The sequence below is a fragment of the Acyrthosiphon pisum genome, chromosome A1 (genome assembly GCF_005508785.2).
Source record: "Acyrthosiphon pisum isolate AL4f chromosome A1, pea_aphid_22Mar2018_4r6ur, whole genome shotgun sequence".
NCBI classification, from domain to species: Eukaryota; Metazoa; Arthropoda; class Insecta; order Hemiptera; family Aphididae; genus Acyrthosiphon; species Acyrthosiphon pisum.
This window is the reverse complement of record NC_042494.1, coordinates 69853878-69878580: the sequence shown is the minus strand read 5'-3', so window position 1 is coordinate 69878580 and position 24703 is coordinate 69853878. Positions and strand designations below refer to the sequence as shown.

Sequence of the window (24703 nt, the reverse complement as noted above, 5' to 3'; positions counted from 1 at the left end):
CAAACGACAACTATCCACTGTTTGTTGGTTCTCGGCTCACGTCGAAAAAGGTTTCACGAACTCATAAATTCCCAAACGGCTCCGGTATTAGACAACACAAATTCTTTATCATTTACTTTGCATTTACAATTTTAATTTATATCAATTTAAACAGATGATAAATTTATAAGTGTATAATCACATGGTAGATTCTAGTAATTAATTAAAGTTGATATTTAAATAATAACAATATGTTTAACAATTTATATGTTAAATTAATGCTATTAATTATAATTTATAAGTAAATATTGGCATTTTATATCGTTAATTTTAGTTTAAGCGGCTCATAAACGTAGCGTTTTATTTTACGTTTTACTTAACAGTTTACGTTTAACAGTCCTAAGCATTTAGGTAATTCTTGTAGTTTGTGGCTGAAAATTGAAAGACTGTTCAGTTGTAGGCACGAAATAATATATCAAAACGTTTTGATTTATTGACCGAGTGACGACTTGCATGACGGTCTGTCGTTTGTCGTAAATGTCTAAATTATTACAACAAGTTTGCCGTAATGCATTGGTCATGTATGCGAATTCTTCAGTTCAGTATTTCTTGTATTCCTGGTAAGAGCGCTGAACGGATCGTCTCTAGGAAGCTGAAGATTTTTAAATTTATAATTTTATTTTTTAAAATCATTTTTTTTAATACTATTTCATATTTATATATCACTTTTGATTTTTAGATAGTTGATAATATACTATATTATAATCTATATTATAATCTATAGGTAATATATAGTATTATGAATTATGAAATACGTCAACTATAATAATAATATAACCTCGAATATAACTAATAATTTACTGATTTATAAATCAAAATAATAATCTGACTACCTATGTAACAGTTTATTGAGCTGTACCCAGTGCTCGAATTGGGAAAAATTAAGTAGAGGAGCTCAATCTAACGATTTAAAAACTGCGTTCTGAGGGCGCAATTATTCAACACAAACCATACAAAAAATAGTAGGGGAGCTCCTTCCCTCTGCGCACCCCCCAATTCGAGCACTGGCTGTACCCATTCAATATATTATTATTTCCCCGTGTAAGACTTATGTAGTTTTTAATCTCCAGTCATTAATTTTACTTAGGCACGTTTCTACAGATTTCTTTTAATTCAGTATATTATAAATAATAATGGAATTGAAAAACTTTTTAACATATAAAAAATAAGCAATAATATGTAATAAAGTCTTATGATTTCTAACGATCATAATATTCAGTTGTATACGAAATAGTTGGTATTCCTTTTTCTTATATCATTGGATTAATTAAGAACATAATAATAAATGTTACTTCACTCATAAGTTGAACACTTGAGTTACGGGTGTGCCAAATGTGCCTGGGCACACCCTTATCGCTTATATATATAATTTATAGGTATCGTATCATTTTAATGTTTTATAACACATTGATAGATGATATAGTTATTAATTAAAAAATAAGTGTCAAATCTTGGATACACACCGTAACTATTAAATACTATTAAATATTATTATTTAAGTTAAATAATTGTAATTATTTGGATATTACAATTTTAAATATTATAAAAGATTAGAAATGTATATTTATATTATAATATAATATTATATACAAATATGTATCTAAAATATTTAAAATTTACTAAGTTTAACTCGTGCTTCTAATATTATAAGTAATAATACTAATATAATTATTATTTATATACTTACTAGTTACTACTTGTATAGGGTTTATTGTATTAATAATTCATAATTATTATTAGGTACATTTAAAATTGTCGACTATGCATTTTCGTAATTTGTAATAATTTCAAATTACATTTCTTACGAAGTATGTCTATAATATCCTTGTCTATATCTTGAGTTGATGTAATTTTTAATGACATTTTTGTTATTGAGATAAATAATTTCTTAAAAGTGTGATTTTTAAAAGAGTTTTTTATTTTTACATTGTGGGTGCACATAAAAGTATAGTAGGTAGTATACATTTATACTGTTATAGTAAAACTTCAATCGGTATCGATTATTTCAACAGCATTGTAAATAATTATAGTATTTATTTTTCAGTAGCACGAACCACAATACAATCTGCTAATATTTAGTTAATATAATTTATTTTTATACTGCCATCTAAAATTAAGTTAAAACGTTTAAATGTCACACTTTTTAAAGATGTCCTCGAAAACATTCTTTGAATTTTAAATACGCTTTGAATAAAGAATCATGACATGCTATATTATGGTAAATAATAAAAACACTATATTGTTCATATTTTTACTCTGATAGTATACAGGGGTAAATTATTTATATATTATCATGAAAACAATTGATCACCCCCTTTGACCTTAAACATACACCTGGACAGTGCATTGTATTTGAAGTTATACCATCTATAAATATATAGGTATTTTAGTCTCCGATTCGATCAATATAGTCGCTTGTACACGCTATAGTTAAAAGTTAAAACAGCTAATATTATTGGGTTTCGCTACACTAGTAATTATATTATTTTAAGTGTATACCTAGATAATAATATTATACTCAATAATATAAAACAATTTTGAATTTTCGTCCAAAAGTTTGGTCGTACTTTAATGTATAAACTGTAGGTATCCGTACATTCAGGTAGGTACATATAATATTGTATTTATTATTATTATTTTTTTTTTGATGGAGGAATGCCTTTTTTTATTGTTCATAAGCCCGGTAACTATGGGGCCATTAGCTGTCTGTAGGAGAGGGGGGTATGATTGAATTGGAACACGTGTGTGTACGGTGTATCTGTGGCAAGGATTTGTCACTAAAAACTCGGGTGGTCATCCATCCGGGAACTAATGACACCGGCCGGTACTTGCAGTCAGAACACGTTTCGTGACTGAATGCAAGGAGCAAAAACTTAATTATTGTAGTAAATACTAATATTATGGGTCTACATGTATTTAATAAATATTTAAGAATATATAAATTATATTTTTTAAGACAATAAACATGACATACCTATTATTAAAATTGATAAATATCTGATCATTAGTTTCGGTATTTATTTAATATTTGCAGAACTTAATTAAATACAAAATGAATGACGAAATCATATTATGTACATAATTGATATGTATAATAATATATAATTACAGAACTTGTATTTTTATTTGATAGTTCTTCATCAACATCTGCTTGTAATCTAATAAATAAAATTATTGTATTAATTTGAGAGTATAAACATAATGATTTATGTTCTGTATAAAAAACACTATGTCATTTAGTTTAAATTGTGATGCGAAACTAATGTCCTCGTTACTTTTGTTTGGGTACAAAATAAATACTAGTATTATTAATACTGTATTAACTATAGTACATAATTTATTTTCGTATTATATATAGATTTTTCTCTATGGAATTTTTAAATATATGACAGCACAATTTCACGTAGAAACTGAATATGAATTTAAACATCACATTTAAAACTAATAATTAATTAATTTTAAACATTTTATAGGTATTAAAATGAATATAATTTTTTTTTTAATTTTTTGTATTACAATGTAGATTCTAGTTTGAGATGATCTCAATTTGTACTTTTTACATAGGTAATTTATTAATAACGTTGAATACCAAGTTCGATTTAATTCGTTAGTGGAACGTGACTGATCTGCAATAGACATAATAATATGGATTAGGTATGCTAAAAAAGTTTGAGAACGTCTGATGTATAGAATGTAAGATGTATCCACACATATTTATATTTTATTTGTGTGTTTAAACATTATTTTAACGTTTTATTATAGTCGTATAGATTATATTATATACTTATACAATTGTATAATAATATAATCTTTAAGTCTATAATTCTTGAAGATTGTTTCGACGACATGTATACCTCATTTTCTCTTATTATCTTAAATCGTAGCCTAGCATTCATGATTAGCTCAAATGTTGAATACGTGATGACGTCTGTTCATGTATAAACATTATATTATGGCATATGCGATAAAATATTTTTAACAATTATTATAGTTGCTATATGTTGTGATCAAGGATAATGAGACACCTACACAATTTAGAAGTTAAAGGTGTTCAATGTAAGCATTCTAGCTATGAGTATTATTAAAATTAAAATTAATATTTCATGTTTGTTTTTTTAAATAAATTATTATTTGTCAAACTGTATTATAATATTATATTGTATAATTTATTTTAGACTGCGTTAGACTGTAACATATACTTTTTTTTTTTTTGATCCGCGTTTGTAATGGAGTATAAAAGTCCAGTTTATTTAGGTCAATGGATGCGTCCGCGACCAGCTCAATAGTTCTCCACCAGTCCACCCGTGTAGTTTCCTGATGCCAACCCCTATGTACTTAATATGAAGTGTGCAAAACGATTATAATCAACCTTTTTCTTTTATCCGATGAAATTAATTACGTAAATTTAAATCGTTGTGTTAATAATTTAGTCCCAAAGAATTTTTCATACGTTTTAAAATATATGATATGATATTCAAACAAATACATCGTTTTTAAAAACGTAATATATTTTTAGATTGAGGTTACATTTTAATTAATTTTTATTGTTTAGTTAACAAAATGTTATTTTAAATTCATTCAATTAATTTCAATTTAAATTGAATAGTATGTATCTACCTAATGTAAATAGCTTTAAAATAAATGTTTTGTGAAATTCATTTTCCATTTGCAATCGATTCCAGTAAATTCGGTTGTAATGCCTAATTTAATATAAACAGGCGATATCAAAATCTAATTTTAAAATAATATGACGTTTCTGTGTATATTTGTAAATGACAGTTCCCCGGATATTACAAGTGTTTTACTTCGATTATGTATTAATGAGGAAGGATACAATAACTAAACTAAAGTATAAGATATTAACGAGGATATTAAGATGTATAAGATAAGTCTATAGAGTATAGGCCGAGATGTAGATGTTACAGTTAAAATATATTGGCAAGGATACAAAAATGTGCCGTTTCAAGATTTTTTTATAAATGAGCTGTGTAATTAATTATTTTCCTATAGACATATAAACTACGTAGGTACCTATCTATCTTTAATCAATTTGATATTTTTAGATACAACTATACAATTCAAAAATGTTAGAGATAATATTGTTTTCATATATTATTTGAAATTAAATAGGTGGAATTTATTCTTGAATGTATTTAAGAGGACGTCACACCCGCATGTGTTATCTGTCTTGTCTAGTTATCTCTGTCATTTGTATACAGACAATATTACACTAGAAAATAGATTTCAATTGATGTTTCTACTCCCTGGATAAATTACGAACTTGAAGTAGGTACTTTAAATAATATTTTGATCTTTGCCTCAATAACGGGAACCTTGCTCTGCGGTATAGTAGGTTTCAAAAGTGTATCAGCATCTTTAAATTTTTTTATTTTAAATCATATTTATATCGTTATTATTATTTTTAATTCGGTAGATTAAACCATTGATTATAATATTATAAATTATATTAAACATATCTATAATTAATGATTAAACTCATTTTTTGACAAAAACATCACAGGTAACCTTTATAGTTTATATTGGCGGCGACTTATCGTACTATGCGTGAATACTGAATATCTTTCATGGTATAAATAGCTTATAATAATTGGCCTAGTAAAAAATATTATGAAAATAACATTATCTATTATTTATACAATAATAATATACATGATGCCGAAAATGTTCAAGTAAATTAATATATTTGAAATTACCTATAACTAAATAAGTAAAATAATTTGAGAAAAAAATCGATATTTTTCATATAAATATATACAACTTATGAGGTACCTTGTATTAAAATTGTCGAGCTTTTTTACAGATAAACAACAATAACATTTTATTAGGTTATATAAATCTAAATCAAACTAAGAGAAGTTGAGAATTTCAAAATATGTCTACATACAGCTCATAAAGAGTAAAAATATTTTGTAAATTTTTTTTTATATTTAAATATACATGTATTTATTTATATATTCAATTTGTTTACAAAATAAAAACAATAAGTAATACCTTAGGGTAACAAAGAAAAGTATATACAAACATGAATCACGTGAAGAGGAGATCATTCATTAAAAGAACCTCATTAAAAGTTTTTTTTACTATTTGTTACATTTATTTCTTCAAAAATATGTTTCTGAGTAAATACTCCAATGATAATGGATAGTTAAAGCTGTATTTTGAAAGTTATGGATCCAATTTAGTAGACTATGTAGATTGATAGTTGGTTATGTAATTTAACCTAATTTAAACTGATATTAACTTACTATTATGTTTTTTAACTTTATGCTTTTTGATTTAGTTCATTTTTTAAAATTTAATTCCTTTGTAATATTATTTAATTATAATGGAATATTTATTTGCATCTAGCAAATAGCCTACATGTTTTGGAAGTCCCCCATAATATTTAAAAAAAAACGTGGGGCATAACCCCTTAAACCACCAAACTATAATTATTGTCATATAAATTACTATTTACACCAATGACATCATCGTTGACATTAAATATCCATTTTATATGTATTAATACAATCAGAGTAAAATGCACGACTGACAAACACACATATATGTAAAGTATTACATTTTCATGTCATATTATTCATTATTCATTTTTATTATTCTACCACATTTTCTACGCAAAAATCAGAAAAAAATTATATTTGCTTAGTACTTACTTGATGATGAAGAATTAATTTGGCCGGGGACCTGGCAGAGTTTTAAGGGTCTAACTTCCCTCCCCCTTATTACCACCAATGATTCATTGGTCATTGAATCCTACCAAATTGTTTATGTTAAACCGAGTTTACTTGAATTAAATAAATATTAAAAAATAAATAATAATTATTTAACTTATTAGAACTAGGTATGTAATTGATCAATGAAAAAATATACTTACTAATACTAAACTAATTACATTTATAATAATTTTTAATTTATGTGTTCTAGGTGGATCCTGCAACTTCATATTTAAGAGCTGCAAGATCAGGAAATTTAGAAAAAGTCTTACAATTACTTGAAAGTACCGGTGTTGACGTGAATACAGCAAATGCTGTGAGTATCTCTCTTCCTTTTTTACAGTTTTTCGCGATTTGTATTTGTATGTTATCTTTTTGTATATTATGTTGAATACAGAATGGACTCAATGCACTCCATTTGGCTGCAAAAGATGGTCATGTAGATATAGTAAAATGTTTATTAAAAAGAGGATGTTCTGTAAATTCAGTAACCAAAAAAGGAAATTCGGCCCTTCATATTGCATCATTAGGTAAGTACATGCTAATGAACACTTTAATATATCTACCATTATATTATGTTAGTATACCCATAGCTAGGCAACTTTATAATTAATTTAAAAATCAATTTTAGCTGGTCAAGAAGAAATTGTCAAAGTGTTAGTGGAGAATAATGCGTCTATAAATATACAATCGCATAGTGGTTTTACACCACTTTATATGGCTGCGCAAGAAAATCATTGTAGCATTGTTGAATTACTTTTGCGGAATGGTGCTAATCAACTTTTAGTAACTGAGGTGAAATATATTAAAGTTTATATCATGTATGTAATAATTTTAGATTTACTTTAGACAAAATTAAATGATATTCATAAATAAATAGTAGGTAGAACCAGGTTGATTGTGTTCAAGGTTCCTATTAACAATTGGACCCATTTAACAATTTACTCTTGTTAGTGTTGAATAATAAATTATGTATAGTTATCCGGAAAATATAGGCTAAATGTTCTTAATTGAACTTTTTAGTGATTGGACCATGAAAGTTTTGTTTAATAATTATCGTTTCATGTGTAAAATACAAATATTATATTTAGTTTTTTTTATCCAAGGTTACTAAAATATTGTATTGTTTTAATAAAATTACTAGAGATAATTATATTAGAACTTTTTTTTTTTTAAATTTGAATAGCAGTATCAAGTACTTGTTGTTCCTAAGTACCCAAAACAGCTGAGTATATTCAAGAACAGCTGTGTTTACTAAATACTTGAAATAGACTAATATTATTTTATTCAGTTATTGTTACAGTCTACAGACATATTTATATTTGATATTTAGTATTCAACCCTGGATGAAAATTAATAACAAAAATATAAAAATTATTGAGTAATTTAAAATTGTTTAAATATCTTGTAATTTTACTACTTATTCAATAATTCAAATAATTATCAAGTAACAAGAAACTAGAGCATTCAACTTTCTTTTTAAGTTAAAATCTAGAACTTATACAACCCTAAAAATTACTATTTTATATTTTATATTTAGTATATTCAAGTATAATAACATAGGATAATAAATCGTCAACATTTTTTTTTTAGGATGGATTTTCACCCTTAGCTGTAGCCATGCAACAAGGCCACGATAAAGTTGTTGCTATATTATTGGAAAATGATACTAAAGGCAAAGTAAGACTACCTGCTCTTCATATAGCTGCTAAGAAGGATGACACCAAAGCCACTAGCTTGTTACTACAGGTTTTGATAAACTTAATAAGTATTTTTATACTAGTTTTTATTTTAGTTATGTTTTAATATTTGTATAATATTACTTACTATGCTAACTTGGACTAATATTTTATAACTTATGGTTAAAATCCATTTATAGAATTTCATATTCTATTTTAATGGACATAAATTAAATATGTATTTTAGAATGATCATAATCCTGATGTCACTTCTAAAAGTGGCTTTACTCCATTACACATAGCAGCACACTATGGTAATAACAATGTTGCTTCTATGTTGGTTCAAAGAGGGGCAGATGTAAATTTTACTGCTAAAGTATGTAATAAATTTCACACTTTTTTTGTTTGAAAATTAAATCTAATATTTTTATAAATAGCATAATATAACACCATTACATGTAGCTGCTAAATGGGGAAAATTAAATATGGTTGATTTGTTAATACAATTGGGTGCTAATATTGAAGCTAAGACTAGAGATGGACTTACTCCATTACATTGTGCAGCAAGGTCTGGGCATGATCACGTTATTGAACGTTTATTACAAACCAACACTCCTAGAACATTAAAAACAAAGGTACTATATGTTCATTTATTAAATGATATACAGTAACTCATAACTTAGATACATTTTTTTTTTTTAGAATGGGTTAGCCCCTTTGCATATGGCAGCTCAAGGAGATCATGTGGATGCGGCTAAAGTGCTTTTAACTTATAAAGTCCCTGTAGATGATGTCACTGTTGATTATCTTACCAGTTTACATGTAGCAGCTCATTGTGGGCATGTAAAAGTGGCAAAAACACTGTTAGATCATCATGCTGATCCAGATGCTAGAGCATTAAATGGTTTTACACCTCTTCATATAGCTTGCAAAAAGAATAGAATTAAAGTTGTTGAACTTTTACTAAAACACGGAGCATCTATTGAAGCAACCACAGAAGTATGCATTTTTTAATAATGCTATTAAATATTTATTATTTATTATGAATATTTTTGTATAAAGATATATTTATATATTTATGTTTTTTTTTAAATTTTTAGTCTGGCTTAACACCATTACATGTTGCCAGTTTCATGGGCTGTATGAATATTGCCCTTGTTTTAGTCAGTCATGGTGCTTACCCAGATGCCAGTACAGTTCGTGGAGAAAGTCCTTTACATTTAGCTGCTAGAGCTAACCAATCTGATCTTGTGAGAGTCTTGGTGCGTTCTGGAGCTACAGTGGATTCCAAAGCTAGACATGGCCAAACACCGCTTCATGTTGCATGTAGACTTGGTCATACTCAGATTGTTACATTACTCCTTCAACACGGTGCTTCAGTAGACACTACAACTACCGATTTGTACACACCTTTGCATATCGCAGCTAAAGAAGGACACGATGAAGTGGCAACTGCTTTATTGGAAAGTGGAAGTTCTTTAGTGTCGACAACTAAAAAAGGGTTTACACCTCTTCATTTAGCGTCAAAATATGGGAATATTGCTGTGGCTAGTATGCTTCTGGAAAAAGGGGCACCAGTTAATTCTCAAGGCAGAGTAAGTATAATATTTTAATAATTATAACTTAAAATTAATAACTATGTTGAAAATATAATTTATTATTCTATAAAAAAAAATACAAATTATAATACTGCAAAAATATGATTATATGGCAAAATCTTAAAAAAAGAAATTTTAAGTTTAATTTATGAATCAATGTATATAATATATATCATCAAATGGGTATATGGATTAATTTATTTTTATACATTTTGTATTCTGAGCGGAGCAATGAGAATGTATTGATTTTACAATAATGTGTTTTTTTTACAAGATAACTGATAACTAGTGGAAATAATCCTTTGATTATCAATAAACAATATCACAGTAAACAAATGATTTGTTATTATAAGCATGTCATATTGAATAAAAAAAATTTTCAAGTTATTTTGGTAAGACATCAGACTTTCAAAAATTGCTGTCTTGTTTTTACTATTAACAATTTTGTTAAAAGTTATAATTTAATAATAATATAAAACTGTTCTACATAAAATAGAAAAATAGAAAATAATACTTAGCTTTGTTTTATGTCCTTATTTATTAAGTGTTTTAATCAAATTTTTAGACCCCTAAACAATGAGTTATATAAAATTATAAAAATAGTATAAAAGGTGTATTTTATGTCATTGTACGCTGGGGGCTTTAACAATTTTTTTTTACACCCGCATGTTTAAAAATTTAAAAATTGTTATAGAAAAATTGCCTGTTAAAAATAAAGAAACACGTCTTTTTTCATTTTAACAAAATTCCATGTCATCGATTCATAATCGTTAAAAACCCTCGTTATAAAAAATTATACAGTGACATAAGATACAGCCTGTATAAACATTTTTAATTGGTTAAGAGTGAAACCAAAACTAATAAAAAAAAAAAAAAATTATACACTAAGAATTAGGATCTGTTATTATTTTTAATTCCTTGAATGTATAAATATACATTAAATATTATATTATATAAATAATCAATTTAATATTTGACATTTAACTAAAGCATAATGAAAGAGTTCTCTCTAGATAATTAGATTATATTTTATTTGTAAATTAGAATGGCGTTACACCGTTACATGTGGCTAGTCACTATAACCACCAGGATACGGTATTCTTACTTCTTGATAATGGAGCATCACCACACATGGCAGCTAAAAATGGTTACACACCGTTGCATATAGCTGCTAAGAAGAATCAGGTAACTATATTGCACTGTAGTATGTTTTTTGTGTGGTGGAGCATATCTGTGTAACACTTGTATTCCAGTTGGATGTTGCCTCTACACTGTTGATGAACGAGTCAGATGCGAATGTTGAGTCTAAAGCTGGGTTTAGTCCGTTACACCTGAGTGCACAGGAAGGTCATGAGCAAATGTCTAAACTGTTATTGGAACACAAGTCGGAAATCAACCTGCAGTCAAAGGTATCGTATGACTGATGAGTTTATCATTAGATAATCAAATTTTTTTTTATATTTTTTTTATTAATCATTATTATATTTGTCATTGAAGAATGGTTTGACACCTTTACATCTTTGTGCTCAAGAAGATAAAGTAAATGTTGCAAGTGTATTAGTTGACAATAATGCAAATATTAATGCAACAACTAAGGTAAGAAAACTAAACTTTTTGTATTTGATTCATATTTTTTTTTTTTATTAAAACTTGAATGATATTATTTTTCAGACTGGATTTACACCTTTACATGTAGCAAGTCATTACGGTCAACTCAATATGGTGAGATTCCTCTTAGATAAAGGTGCTGCGGTAGATGTTCAAACATCATCTGGCTATACAGCTCTCCATCAGGCTGCTCAACAAGGCCATACAGTTGTCATTACACTATTGCTTCAGAGCAAAGCATCTCCAAATCTTCAAAATATGGTAAAATAATTTGTATGTTAAATAACTTCTATAAATAGTGATTAAATGTTTTGATTTTATGATATAGCAAGGACAAACACCATTAAACATAGCTCATAGATTAGGATACATAAGTGTTGTGGAAACATTAAAAGTAGTTTCTGAAACAACTATAACCACTACAACCACTAGCACTATTGAAGAAAAATATAAGGTTATAGCTCCTGAGTCAATGCAAGAAACATTTATGTCCGATTCGGAAGATGAAGGAGGTAATGTAAAATGATTGTTTAGTAGAATCGATTTAAGCTTTCAACTAACTAAATATTGTATATTTTGTTGTTACTAACTGCATTTGTAAAATTAAATGGTGGATGTCTTAAGAACACATCAATTTATAAAGTGGAGCTTCTCTTGGGTGGTTTGCTTATCGGGTTAATTATTATCATTATTATTTTTTTGGGATACGTATTTGAGACAGGTGGTGATGATGTCTTGTCGGTGATCATGAACGATTACGGCAAGCCGGCACATGCGCAACATATTTATCTTCCATACTATCAAGGTCAAAACGTACTATGTAAGTTGTAATAAAGAAAAAAAAATGAGAGATAGGAAAATACGTTCTCACACTATTTTATGTTTTGCTTGATGCTATCAGTGTTAACATTGCATTGCTTGCATTGTGTTTGCTTATAATAGCTTTCATTTCATTTAAATTTAATATAAGAGTCTTGTATTATCAGTTGATAATCAAAATTCTATTATTTAGACTTACTTTTTATAATTAATTGACAATTTAATCATTTATGAAAAAAACATTTTTTATGATAAAAAATACTGACTACCTATTTAACAATATTGTTAAAAATTATTTCATGTAAATGTATTCTTTTATATATTATCTAAAATTATAAAGCAAGTGTTGCATTTAACACTATATTTTTAGTTTATAAACAAGTAACATAATTTTCAAATGTATCTATATTAGGGGTCGTGGTTGTGAACGGATAATAGAATACACGGGTACACGGAGCCTGGGCACGCGGGTAAAAATTATATTAAAGCCTGTGTTTTTAATACCCGTGTATATCCGAGTATAATACCCATATATATTGTATATTAATTCAGAATTCAAAAATACTTTATGATACATTATGTATATTCAAATAATTGGTTATTTATTAATGATAAAAATTGTATAGCCCTCGATTACTTACCTACCTATTATTTAAATATGTTATAAATACCTAAAAGTTTTGCTTAAAAAAACACAATATGATATGATATGCTTTCTGTCATATTGAGTTTAGAAAGTGAAGAAATCAATAAACCAGAACTGCAAAGTAGTGAAATACAATTGTATTTGAGTTGTAAATATATGAGTACTTTAGCTCACGGGTATTTAAATACATGGGTATACACGGGTATTTTTGTTACACGGGCCTTAACCCCGTCTTGGGTAAAAACACCACGGGTACCCGTGTAGTTCACTTCACGTGTAATCGAGGCCTCTAATCTATATAGTCAGTTTGTATTTTATTATTGACAGCAATTAAAGTTATGAAACAAGGGCCTTATAACAATTTATTTTTGGTGTATTGACAAACAAATGTAGGTACCATCGTTAAATGTTTATTGTGATTTGTATTCATTCTATAAAGGATTCAGGGTGTGTGTATATAATACCGAAATGTTTAATGACATTATGTTGTGGTTGTTTAAAATTATTGTTGGCATTAGGTTTTTGTATAGGGAACAATACATTTACCATGGTCCGTGACTTTAAACCATTCTACTAACAATATTATGCTTGCATGCTTAAATTTTGCTATTTTAAGTTAAAGAGGCATTGTGTTTTAAATAAAAATGTCTTTTTATAAGATTCAATTGTATTATGAATGTTGTATTTTATATACAAGTTATTAGTACTATTTTATTCTTATGGTTATTTTAATTAAACCATAATAATTTTGTTTTATGCATTGATACAACGATTGATGGTATACTGTGTATTACAAATTACCTATATTTAAAATAATGATTAAATTATAATTCTTCAAAGTCAAGATTATATTAATTACAATTTAACATATTTACTTATTAGAAATTCTAACTATAATTAGTTTCAATGATTCATTATAATAACGTTTGTAACTATTGCCTAAATAACTATAATCAGCTAGGCAAATAATGAAAAAGCTTGAAATTCATCGTTATTTAGATTATTATTACATTAAGAAAATTTAAAACTAATAAGTCACTAATTTTCAAACCATTAAATCATTTTTTAACATTTCTACAATAAACTTACTGCTAGATTCAGTTGAATGTTGTTGTTATTATTTTGTTACATATATATTAATATTACTATTGTTTACAGAATTAGTTCAATTAGATTCAATATATTTTTAAGATATAGTAGATACAGTAGACGCCGCTTATAAGACTCACTTTGGGACCAGCACAAAGTGAGTCTTATAACCGAATGAATCTTATAGACGAAGTGGTAAAAAAAAAATTAATTACGTATTTATAAATTTTATTTTACTATATATTTCGCTTCAATTTTAATACTTTAACACATATTACATATTACATACTTATTATTGAATAAATTTAATAATCCTGATGAGAAAAAAAACTAAAATTATAATTACATATAAAAATATTATACAAATTATACATTAATAAAAAATTATCATTATTTATTATTTATTTTGAAAAAAATTTGTAATTTTAGTTTGTTTTTTATTTTGTTCCAATATTCTGAAAATGTACTGTTCATATTCGTATTGTACATTGAAATTAGTTAACTTAACTGCGTATGTACATGTGCATGTGTGCGTATGTGTATTTACGTACCCGTAATTACGATAACTGTGCAGCCGCCAGATAATCACTATAATAACAATATTCGTTGCGATAAATGTATTATACGTTATAAGGTACCAACAGAAACTAGAAATAATCAACACGAATAATATTTAATTTTTTAATACCAATTTATTTCTAAATTATTACCAAAAAAGTTTATTTTCAACTATTTATTTTACGAAATTTGAGTCTTATAACCGATTTTTTTTTAATGTATTTGGATATGTCCGGACCGTTCCAGACAATTTTGAGTCTAATAAGCGACTGAACCTTATATCCGTGAGTCTTATAAGCGGCATCTACTGTATATATGAGATGATTATCCAATTTTACATGGACAAGCTTAGTAAAGTTGACATACAGTAGAAGCCGCTTATTAGAAACACTTTGGCACCAAAGTGAAATGTGTCAATTAACCGATTGTTTCTAATAAGCGATTTAAATGTCCTAATATACGGGCGATTCGTCCTGGTACATTTTGTTTCAATAACGAGATTGTATCAATAATCCGTGTTTCTAATAAGCGGCTTCTACTGTACTTATATTTTTTTATGACATTTAACTAATATTAGTAATTTGCAAATTATTAATAACTAGTAACAACAAATAGAATGATTCTTTATTTAGTTATATAAGTTATTTATGTTTTAATATAATGCATTGTTTAACTTATAATTTTTCAAACGATAATAGGCAATTCATTTAAATAACTAGGCTTTAACTAATTGTCTATGCAAAATATGCATTTTGATTAAAACTATTTTTCTTAGTCAAATACCCATGCAAATGTCTAATTTTACTACTATAATATATGCTACTTATGTATAAATATGTAACACATACACAAAATATAATTTGTTTATACCAAGTTGATATGAATAATCTTAAATAACATTTCAGAAACAGCCGTTTTTTAAAAAAATCTATTGTATCATGAATAATCCATCTATACCGGCAATGTACTTTGAAGATTTATGTTATGTATTGTTTTGAATAATTAATGAGATTGTTCCAATAAGAAAAAAATCATATTTTTATAAATTTAGTATTGAATGAACTAAAGTTCATGTTATTAACAAGATAAGATATAATACTGAACTAATAAACATAGCGCCCACAGTTTTATTAATTATACATACATTACAATATGTTGTGTTGAATTTATATTTTATTGTTTGTTTTTTAATTGGAATGTTACATATTTGTTATGTTTATATATATTTTTTTTGATTTGAGTGAACGATAGTGAATGTTAATTATTTTCAACGATGTAGACTATTTTAAAAAATTTAATTTTTATAAATGTATGTTTTCTTTATAATTTCTTATAATATGAATTTATTTTTTATGTACAATGTATGTTATTGTAATTATATTCATCAATTAATTTTTTTTTGGTAGATGAAGATCCAATGCTGAATGACCAACACCAATATCGTTATATGACAGTGGATGATATGAAATCATTAGGAGATGATTCATTGAAAATTGATGTTACAAGGGATGAAAAGACAGACTTAATTAATGATTCAGCCAGTAAGTTTTGTTTGGATTTAAATTTTTTTCGTATATACTTATGTACTTAAGTGTTCAAAAGTTTTATTTAGTATATTGAAAAATATTTTTTTGTTCATTCATAATTATTAAAATTTTCAAACTTATGATTTATGTTATACAGTATTCTAATGGGTTAGTTTACATTTTATTAACTTGTGGAACCTAAATATTAAATACCCAAAAAAAGTCAAAGAATCTTTATTTATAGTTATACACTTTAATAATATAGCACTGTATTTTGCCAGGGTAGTGAGAAACAGGATTTTTGAACCTAAAATCTAGTCTATATTCTATAATATCTTGTTTGTAATTTTTTCTAATGTACATTGTAATTTATCTGATCAACTACTTTTTACCTTTTATTATAATTAATGTTTATGTCTATTTTTTATCAACAGTTGCCAACGATTATGTAAGTAATACACATTATGTTTCACCCCAGTATTCACCAAACCCCTCAGGAGGTAGCTTACTATCTGACAACGTTGACATCTGCCGTTCGCCTGTAAATATTGGGTAAGTTATATATGTTAAAAAAAATATATTAATTGTAGAATAATAAAGCTTAATAAAATATTAAAGATGTATAATATATTAATATAAATATATCAAATTTTGTCTATACAAATTTATGTATAACAATGGAAATTCTTTTTCATTAATTTTAATTCAAAATTACCTTTTGTATAAAGCTTATTAGTTATTTCACTGAACTTTGCACCTATGGTTAAATTTATGGCATTATTTGAGCACTGAGCACGACAGTATAGTAAATAAGATAAATTTAAGATAAAATTATTTTTAAGTAGGTAATACATATTATGTAGCTTTGGTTGTAATTATAAAAAATATGTACATTTTAAGTATTATTTATTTTACTATACCTACACATTAATCATACATTATATTATATAGAAGTTAATGTTATTAACTTTGAAAATTTAAAATAACTAATTAAAAGAGTGTTATGATAAAATAGTTGTCTTACACTAAAGTAAAAACCAGGGAGCTCGCTGCTTAATAATTTTTTATAAATATTTTGAAAATTTTATTGTGTATAGAAAATGATAATTTAAATGATACTGAAATGTTCCAAGTTTTTTTTTTTATCAACAGTTTTAGAACTATAACAAAATATTTTAAATATTTTAAAATTTTGGAGGATAAGTTGTTAATACTTGTTTAAATATCCAATTTCATCACAATTACATAACTCTCATATCATTTTTTTGTGGATTTTTGATAAACTTTTGTTTTTAATTACCAGTTTTAAAAAAGCTTGAAAAATCTCTTATTGAATGATCCAACTTTTTTACCTAATAACAAAATTTTGTTCTTGCATAGGTCGAAAGAAATCTAAAACCGGTTTTGTGTAATATTTCATGTTTATTGATTCTTAGTAATTTTTAGTACTGCTAGTTTTTCGTTTTAGACCTTTCAAAGTACCAACTCATTTTAATTTTCTACCAGTAACTACCTTCAAAGTGGAAAACCAAGGCATTCTTACTGCTCCTAAAAGTGACTTCAGATAAAACACAGAAAATAGTAATACATTCATCGCTCTGCTCAGAATCTAAAATTTATTATTATGAGTTAATATGTACATTAATATGGGAATTCCAACTTTCTAAAAATATGAAAAAAAACATTACTATAGATTTTAAATTAAAAATTGTACTATTGAGTTTCTGATAGTTTGTAATTTAATAAGTGATGGGTGGAACTGGAACGAACTGTTCGAATCTCGAATCGAACCAAACTGATCCCCTGATGTTTGGTTCGGTTTGAAATTCGAACTTGGTATGATAAAAATTCAAACCGAATTATCAAACATCTTTTACTGTTCGAAAACTGAACTTCAAATATTTGTTTTATGCTTCTAAAAAGACCAAATATTTGTAAAATTCTTCAAAATATATTTAAATAAAACCTAGGTATAATGACTATTTATTATTTAAAAAATAATTAGACTTTTAGGGGCCTAGTACCTACATTAATTGTTATTTTTGTTTTTATCATATTTATTATAACGGAAAAAATCTATTTTAGGTAAACCCATGGTAATATTCCGATAACCCGGCTGTGTATTTTTACAATTTACATTCTATATTTCTATAATAGGTCATATAAAAACGCAAAACAGTTCTAATTATGATTTATGGTTATGTATGTTTTTAATTTGTACATGATAAAAAATGTTGAGTTCAAGTCCGAATTAAAATGATTTTAGGTTTGGTTCAATTTGATTCTGTAGAAAATATTAATGTTCAGTGCGGATTAAGTTTGAAAAAAATAATTTAAAGTTTGGTTCGATTTAAAAAAATTAGGGTTTGACCCGTCACTAAATTTAATTAATTTTATAATATACATCACATTTAATAATCACAAGACAACAAATATTTTTATTTATTTTATTGAGCTTAAGTCCGGCAACTATGGCCATTAGCGGTTTTTTGTTTGTAGGGGGGGGGGGAGAAACGGTTGGAACAGTTGGTTGTAACACATTTTGTATATGTGGCAAGGATTTGTAGCTAAAAATCTCAGGTGGACACCCATCCGGTAGCTAGCTATACTGACCGATACGTACACTCAAAGCATTTTTGCAGTTGGGTCCACATTGCACCACAACAATAGTATATTGTGTGGCAAGGGCGGGAAGTGAGCTATTTCAGTCGCGGGCGTTGTGTGCGGCACGAGCCGTAGGCGAGTGCTGCATTTCGCCCAAGACTGAAATGGCCTTCCCGCGCGAGCCACACATACTATTTTTTGTCACGCCCCTGCGTTCATGGAAAAGGTTATGCAGGGATCTATGCAACAATTATAGATTATTCTACAAAATATGTTTAAATGTTTATGCGTCATGCAAGGAGGTTATACTATAAATTTAAGATGTAACCAAAAGTTTATGTTTTGCAAGGACCATGGTAGGTATACATTTTAGTTTCTGGTTGTGCAGGGGATACGCGCCCGGCGGCTGGCACTTTTGGGGATTTCTTCTTTTCCGCCCGGCACTTGGGGATTTCTTCTTTTCCGCCCGGCACTTTTGGGGATTTCCTCTTTTCCGCCTGGCACTTTTGGGGATTTCCTCTTTTCCGCCCACTGGACGGAAAAAGGTTGCTTTCGAACGCTTCAACCGTGGTCGAAAACCAAACTTTCGGTGCAGGCGTGACAAAAATATTTTATTATACTATGATTTAAAAAAAAATTAAATAAGTGTTATTAAATATAATATTATGACAAATTGTGTAGAATACTTTATGTATTTTTAAGGCATGCCATGTTGTTTATAAGTAGCTTAATAATTATAACTACATACTTATGTAATTATTTATGTACAATAGCTATTATATGTTAATTTGTGTACGAGAATGCATTGTTATTAATGTGCATCTTGTGCATTGGAGAAAACCCATTTGCATTTTATACCGACAGGTTGGATAGACTTGAGAGATCGTTGGCAATGCTCGGCCCTTGTGGAAATACTACTGGAATGTGGCGCGAAAGGTAGACTGAGTGAATGTTTTTGAATGAAACACAACAAACACTAACTCGATACATCATTTTAATCTTTTATTTCTTTCTTACTCATTTTTTTTCATTAATGCTCTATTTATATTTTGTTTTTATGTTTCATTTATTTTAAATTTCTAACACTATTTTGCTGTGCTCTTAATGCCATACTATAGGTGTGCGTGCTATGAACAATTTAATACATTATGTTTTGTGCTCTATAATAGTTATGTACCAATTTATTATTTTATATTAACAAACTCATATTAATTAAAAACACCTATTTAGCATTTTTGTTGATTATATTTTCACATTAAGTTTAGGAACTTTTAATGGTAGGGTAACACAGTAGTGTACTGATTTATTTGTTAGTTTCAATAATACTACTCTAACACCACTGCATGAGTAGATTCTATTGTATTTTAATTTAGATTTACTATATAAGATTTAGCTATAATTTTTATCATTACTCATGTTATTAAACTGGTTATATGTATTATGATTGTGTTATACAATTCTAAAATATTAACTTTTTATCATTGATTATTAATATAATATCTAAATAATCAATTATAAATAGATAAGTACTATAATATTAACTAATAATTAATGCTAAGTTACATTGTGTAAGATAAAAGTTTATTTATAAACTACTTTATAAATACAATTTAATTTTGAAATTTATCTGTTTATAAGACAATGTAAATAACAGCACTAATTTTAAATTTTATGTTTTTAAATTAAAATTTGAACGGCATTGGCATTTGTACAGAAAAAGCCGCTGGAAAAAGTAAGTTGAATAAAGTACACGATTACTATGTACTCTATTGATAGAGTTTGTGTATTTTATCGTTGCATCAATATAATGTGTTATAAAATACAATAGTTCCTTTAAAATATTACTGACATTTTTAATTTTTGATTTTTTAGCATGTTTGAACCATTTAGGGCATGAGTTGATTGTAGGGTATACCTAATAATCGTACTGACTTTAATTAGCACATTATCTCTTAATTTTCTAGTGCACTGTTTTATTTATTTTTGTCCATTCATTGTTAAAGATAATATTAATTGTTTAATTTTTATTTTAGTTTCCTGGTTAGTTTTTTGGTGGACGCTCGTGGAGGAGCAATGCGAGGATGCAGACAATCAGGTGTAAGAGTGATTATTCCACCACGAAAGGCACCAAGTCCTATGCGAGTCACGTGTCGATATTTACGGAGAGGCAAAATGGTTAATCCTCCCCCTTTGATGGAAGGAGAAGCATTAGCCAGTAGAATACTCGAACTTGGCCCAGCTGGGGCAAAATTTTTGGGGTATTTCTTGAGTTATAATATTTAAAAATGTTTCACGGTTAGAATATTGTTTTAATTTTTAATTTTATACAGACCAGTCATCATTGAAGTACCTCATTTTGCGTCTTTGCGAGGAAGAGAAAGAGAGCTAGTTGTATTGAGGTCAGAAAATGGAACGACATGGAAAGAGCATAGTTTGGAAGCTAACGAAGAAGCTGTACAAGAGGTACTTAATGATAGCTTTGAAGGAGAAGAACTCAGGCAGATTGAAGACCTCAGAACTAGTCGCATTGAACGAATCCTGACATTAGATTTTCCTCAATACTTTGCTATTGTTTCAAGATTACGTCAAGAAATACATACTGTTGGTCCAGAAGGTGGAGTTATGTCTTCTACTGTTGTACCACAGGTGCAAGCGTTATTTCCATCCAATGCATTAACAAAACGCATAAAAGTTGGCTTGCAGGTATGACAAATTGATATTTCCTCATGATTGTAATGTAAATTTTTTATTAAAATTATCTAGGCTCAACCTATTCCTGTAGAATTGGTAGCAAAATTGTTTGGCAACCGTGTTGCAGTGTCTCCTGTCGTTACCATCGAACCTCGCAGAAGAAAGTTTCATAAAGCTATTACTCTGACTATTCCTCTGCCACAAGCCACTACTAAAGGAATGATAAACCAGTATTCAGGCGATGCTCCCACATTGAGATTGCTTTGCAGTATGTCAGGTTAGTAATCATCTACCTTGTATTCTCTAGCTGATTGGACTTAAACCAAATATTACATACATTCAGGTGGTCAATCTAAAGCCCAGTGGGATGATGTTACTGGAGGGACACCATTAACTTTTGTCAAGGATTGTGTAACTTTTACAACAACTTTATCTGCAAGATTTTGGTTGATAGACTGCAGAAATGTTAGTCAAGTCAAAAACATTGCTACACAACTCTTTATTGAAGCCAACTATGTTCCATTTATGGCAAAGTAAATAATATAACAACAAACTTAATTTATTGCTTATTTTATCTATTTATTGTTGCTTGTTAGGTTTGTAGTGTTTGCTAAAAGAACAGATGTTATGGAGGCACGTCTTAGAGTATTTTGTATGACAGATGATAAAGAAGAAAAAACATTAGAAAACCAAGAGCACTTTGTTGAAGTAGCCAAAAGCAGAGATGTTGAAGTGCTGCAAAACAAAAATATATTTGTGGAGTTTGCTGGCAATCTAGTACCTATATTTAAAACTGGTGAACAACTAGAATTAAATTTCACTGCTTTCCGTGAAAATCGTTTACCATTTACTGTTCGCATTCGTGACCTGGAAGATACTAATGTCGCACGGATTCTGTTCATGCGTGAGCCCAAAGTAAATCGAGGTGACCCTGCTCAATCACCTTTATGTGTATTGAACGTGACCATTCCCGAAGATATTGTTAATGTAACTACCAAATCTGAATTGGATTTATTAAGCCTTGATCGAAGTTACAATTTTTATGATAATGGTTTTGGTATGATACTGAATTACATTTTTACTACACAAATATATATATTAATAATAATTATTATTTCACAGAACAAATTGATACGATACGTAGAGCCGATATCCGTTTATCAGATATTTCAAACATGCTGGGTGATAATTGGCCATCTTTAGCATCTGAACTAGGGATTCTTCAATCAGACATCAGTATTATCCAATCAGAATATCCTGGTAACACTCAACGACAGGCTATGGTCATGCTTAGGTTGTGGTTACAAACGTTTGGACAGCAAGCAACTGGTAATTCATTAGAAAAGGCATTGCGAACAATCAATCGTGAAGATATAGTGAATTTGTGTATACACAATATTGAGATTGTAACTGATGACATGGAAAAAGCGGTAGCAAAAGTACAATTAGATCAGTCTGGATTTGATTCTCTAAAAGAGGAATTAGGGCCATCTAGAGATGGATCTCTTGGTCGAAAAACTTCTCTTTCTAACCATAAGGTATTTAATATTAATTGCTTACATAACTTGTGGATGAACTATAATAATAATATTTTATTTTTAGAAAGTCAAACAAGTAGAAACAAATAATATTAATCAACCCATAAATGTTGATGAGGAGTTGATAAATGCTCTAAACAAACAGATGGTAGTTGATACGGTTATGGTTAAACCCAAAATTCTAGGTAAGTTGTTGAACCATTTATTGATATTATTTGTCATTACATGTTAACATTTATTAATACTTAACAGATGATAAATATGCTGCTGAAGTTAAAGAATATGATTCAAAGACATCCAATGGAGTATCATTTAATGTGACCACACCCCCACCAAGCCCAACTGAGCAATCTGACAAAACTGATAAAAGTAAATATAATATATCATTTTTAGAGGTTCAGATAATTATTTAAAATATTTTTTATAGGCAAAGCTGCTTCAAATAGTTATGACAGTGATGTTTCTGAAGTAGGTGACAAAAACGTTCTGTAACACATGGGTTATCAAGTAATTAGGTAACTTATGTCTACTTATTAGGATCGCATAACAAAAATGTAAGCTAATATTATGAGCTATTATTACTCGTAAATTAAACTTTTTTTGCTAATGCACAAGATTAAAAAAAAATTAATGCTGATTGTTTTTTCTTTTCTTTATTTTTGTAGAAAACTATTTAACTATATTCTAACCAAGCTTAACTGCTTAATTATGTTTGTATCGAGTGCCTACTTGATTTATAAAATGGTTAAGTCATTTTTCCTTTCTTTTTGAAATTAAACCTATATATGTATTTACCTATATATTGTATTTGTGTTGTTTAAATTTTACAACTGGTTCGTGACCTTTTTACATCTATTTTGTTGTTATTATTTATACCTTAGTATTTATTTAATTTAATTAATTTTGTTTTTTTCTTGTCCATTTTTCATTTGTATACAAAGATTAAGTACTAAATTCTATTTAATTTATTTATTCGTGCATAATGAAATTCTAAATAATTTATATATATTATATAATATATATTTATACATAAAGATAAAATAATAATATTGTAATTATTGTGTAGTACCCTGCTAGTACATACATATTTATTTAGTTTATAAATGATTTATTGTTTGGAAGACAATTGGGTGCTTGGCTGTCTTTTGATAAGTAAAAATAAAGTCTTAACAAAAATACAAAATAAATAGTGAAGGTAAAATGATATTATGTTTAACACACTGTGTGCGAGCGTTACATACAAAATGATATATCATTGTTTGTTTTTGCCTCCTAGGAAATTGTGAAAGGTGTTCATTTATACAACAAAGTCTAGAGTCTAGACCAGAGGTTCCCAACCTTTTTTGGCTCATTGCACCCTTAGTCATTTTCTAAAAATCCGGAGGCCCCCTAGGCCCTATACTCTATACTTCTATAGTTTATTGTAGTATGGTTTATACTTCTGTATAGACTACTTTGGTCTTATTTATCAGTGCATAAGTATAAACAAAAATAGTTAGGTATATACTTTATACTATACCGGGTGATTCTTTTATCATAGAACACTCATTATTTCAGAAAGTGTACATTTTTTT

At 27.7% G+C, this 24703-nt stretch overlaps 1 protein-coding gene across 5 annotated transcripts in view; it reads left to right on the top strand.

The window, feature by feature from the left end:
• Positions 1 to 23927, top strand: part of LOC100158972 (ankyrin-3) — a 30292-nt gene extending 6365 nt beyond the window's left edge. The window contains exons 2-27 of one of the 5 annotated variants that reach the window (XM_008188649.2): positions 6985 to 7089; positions 7171 to 7303; positions 7405 to 7568; positions 8367 to 8522; positions 8700 to 8828; positions 8890 to 9087; positions 9155 to 9451; positions 9553 to 10047; positions 11095 to 11235; positions 11304 to 11459; positions 11548 to 11646; positions 11722 to 11919; positions 11987 to 12170; positions 12380 to 12478; positions 16177 to 16311; positions 16731 to 16848; positions 20615 to 20632; positions 20934 to 21158; positions 21231 to 21603; positions 21664 to 21868; positions 21935 to 22124; positions 22188 to 22648; positions 22714 to 23129; positions 23194 to 23314; positions 23382 to 23498; positions 23557 to 23927. In XM_008188649.2, the coding sequence (XP_008186871.1) occupies positions 6985 to 7089; positions 7171 to 7303; positions 7405 to 7568; positions 8367 to 8522; positions 8700 to 8828; positions 8890 to 9087; positions 9155 to 9451; positions 9553 to 10047; positions 11095 to 11235; positions 11304 to 11459; positions 11548 to 11646; positions 11722 to 11919; positions 11987 to 12170; positions 12380 to 12478; positions 16177 to 16311; positions 16731 to 16848; positions 20615 to 20632; positions 20934 to 21158; positions 21231 to 21603; positions 21664 to 21868; positions 21935 to 22124; positions 22188 to 22648; positions 22714 to 23129; positions 23194 to 23314; positions 23382 to 23498; positions 23557 to 23621 (4998 nt within the window). In that variant the 3' untranslated portion in view covers positions 23622 to 23927. Of the gene's footprint in view, positions 1 to 6984; positions 7090 to 7170; positions 7304 to 7404; positions 7569 to 8135; positions 8155 to 8366; positions 8523 to 8699; positions 8829 to 8889; positions 9088 to 9154; positions 9452 to 9552; positions 10048 to 11094; positions 11236 to 11303; positions 11460 to 11547; positions 11647 to 11721; positions 11920 to 11986; positions 12171 to 12379; positions 12479 to 16176; positions 16312 to 16730; positions 16849 to 19764; positions 19837 to 20614; positions 20633 to 20933; positions 21159 to 21230; positions 21604 to 21663; positions 21869 to 21934; positions 22125 to 22187; positions 22649 to 22713; positions 23130 to 23193; positions 23315 to 23381; positions 23499 to 23556 lie in introns of those variants that run through there. The other 4 variants (XM_008188647.2, XM_029487434.1, XM_003240651.3 and 1 more) reach the window with 4 other exon arrangements.
• Positions 23928 to 24703: the final 776 nt, after the last annotated feature.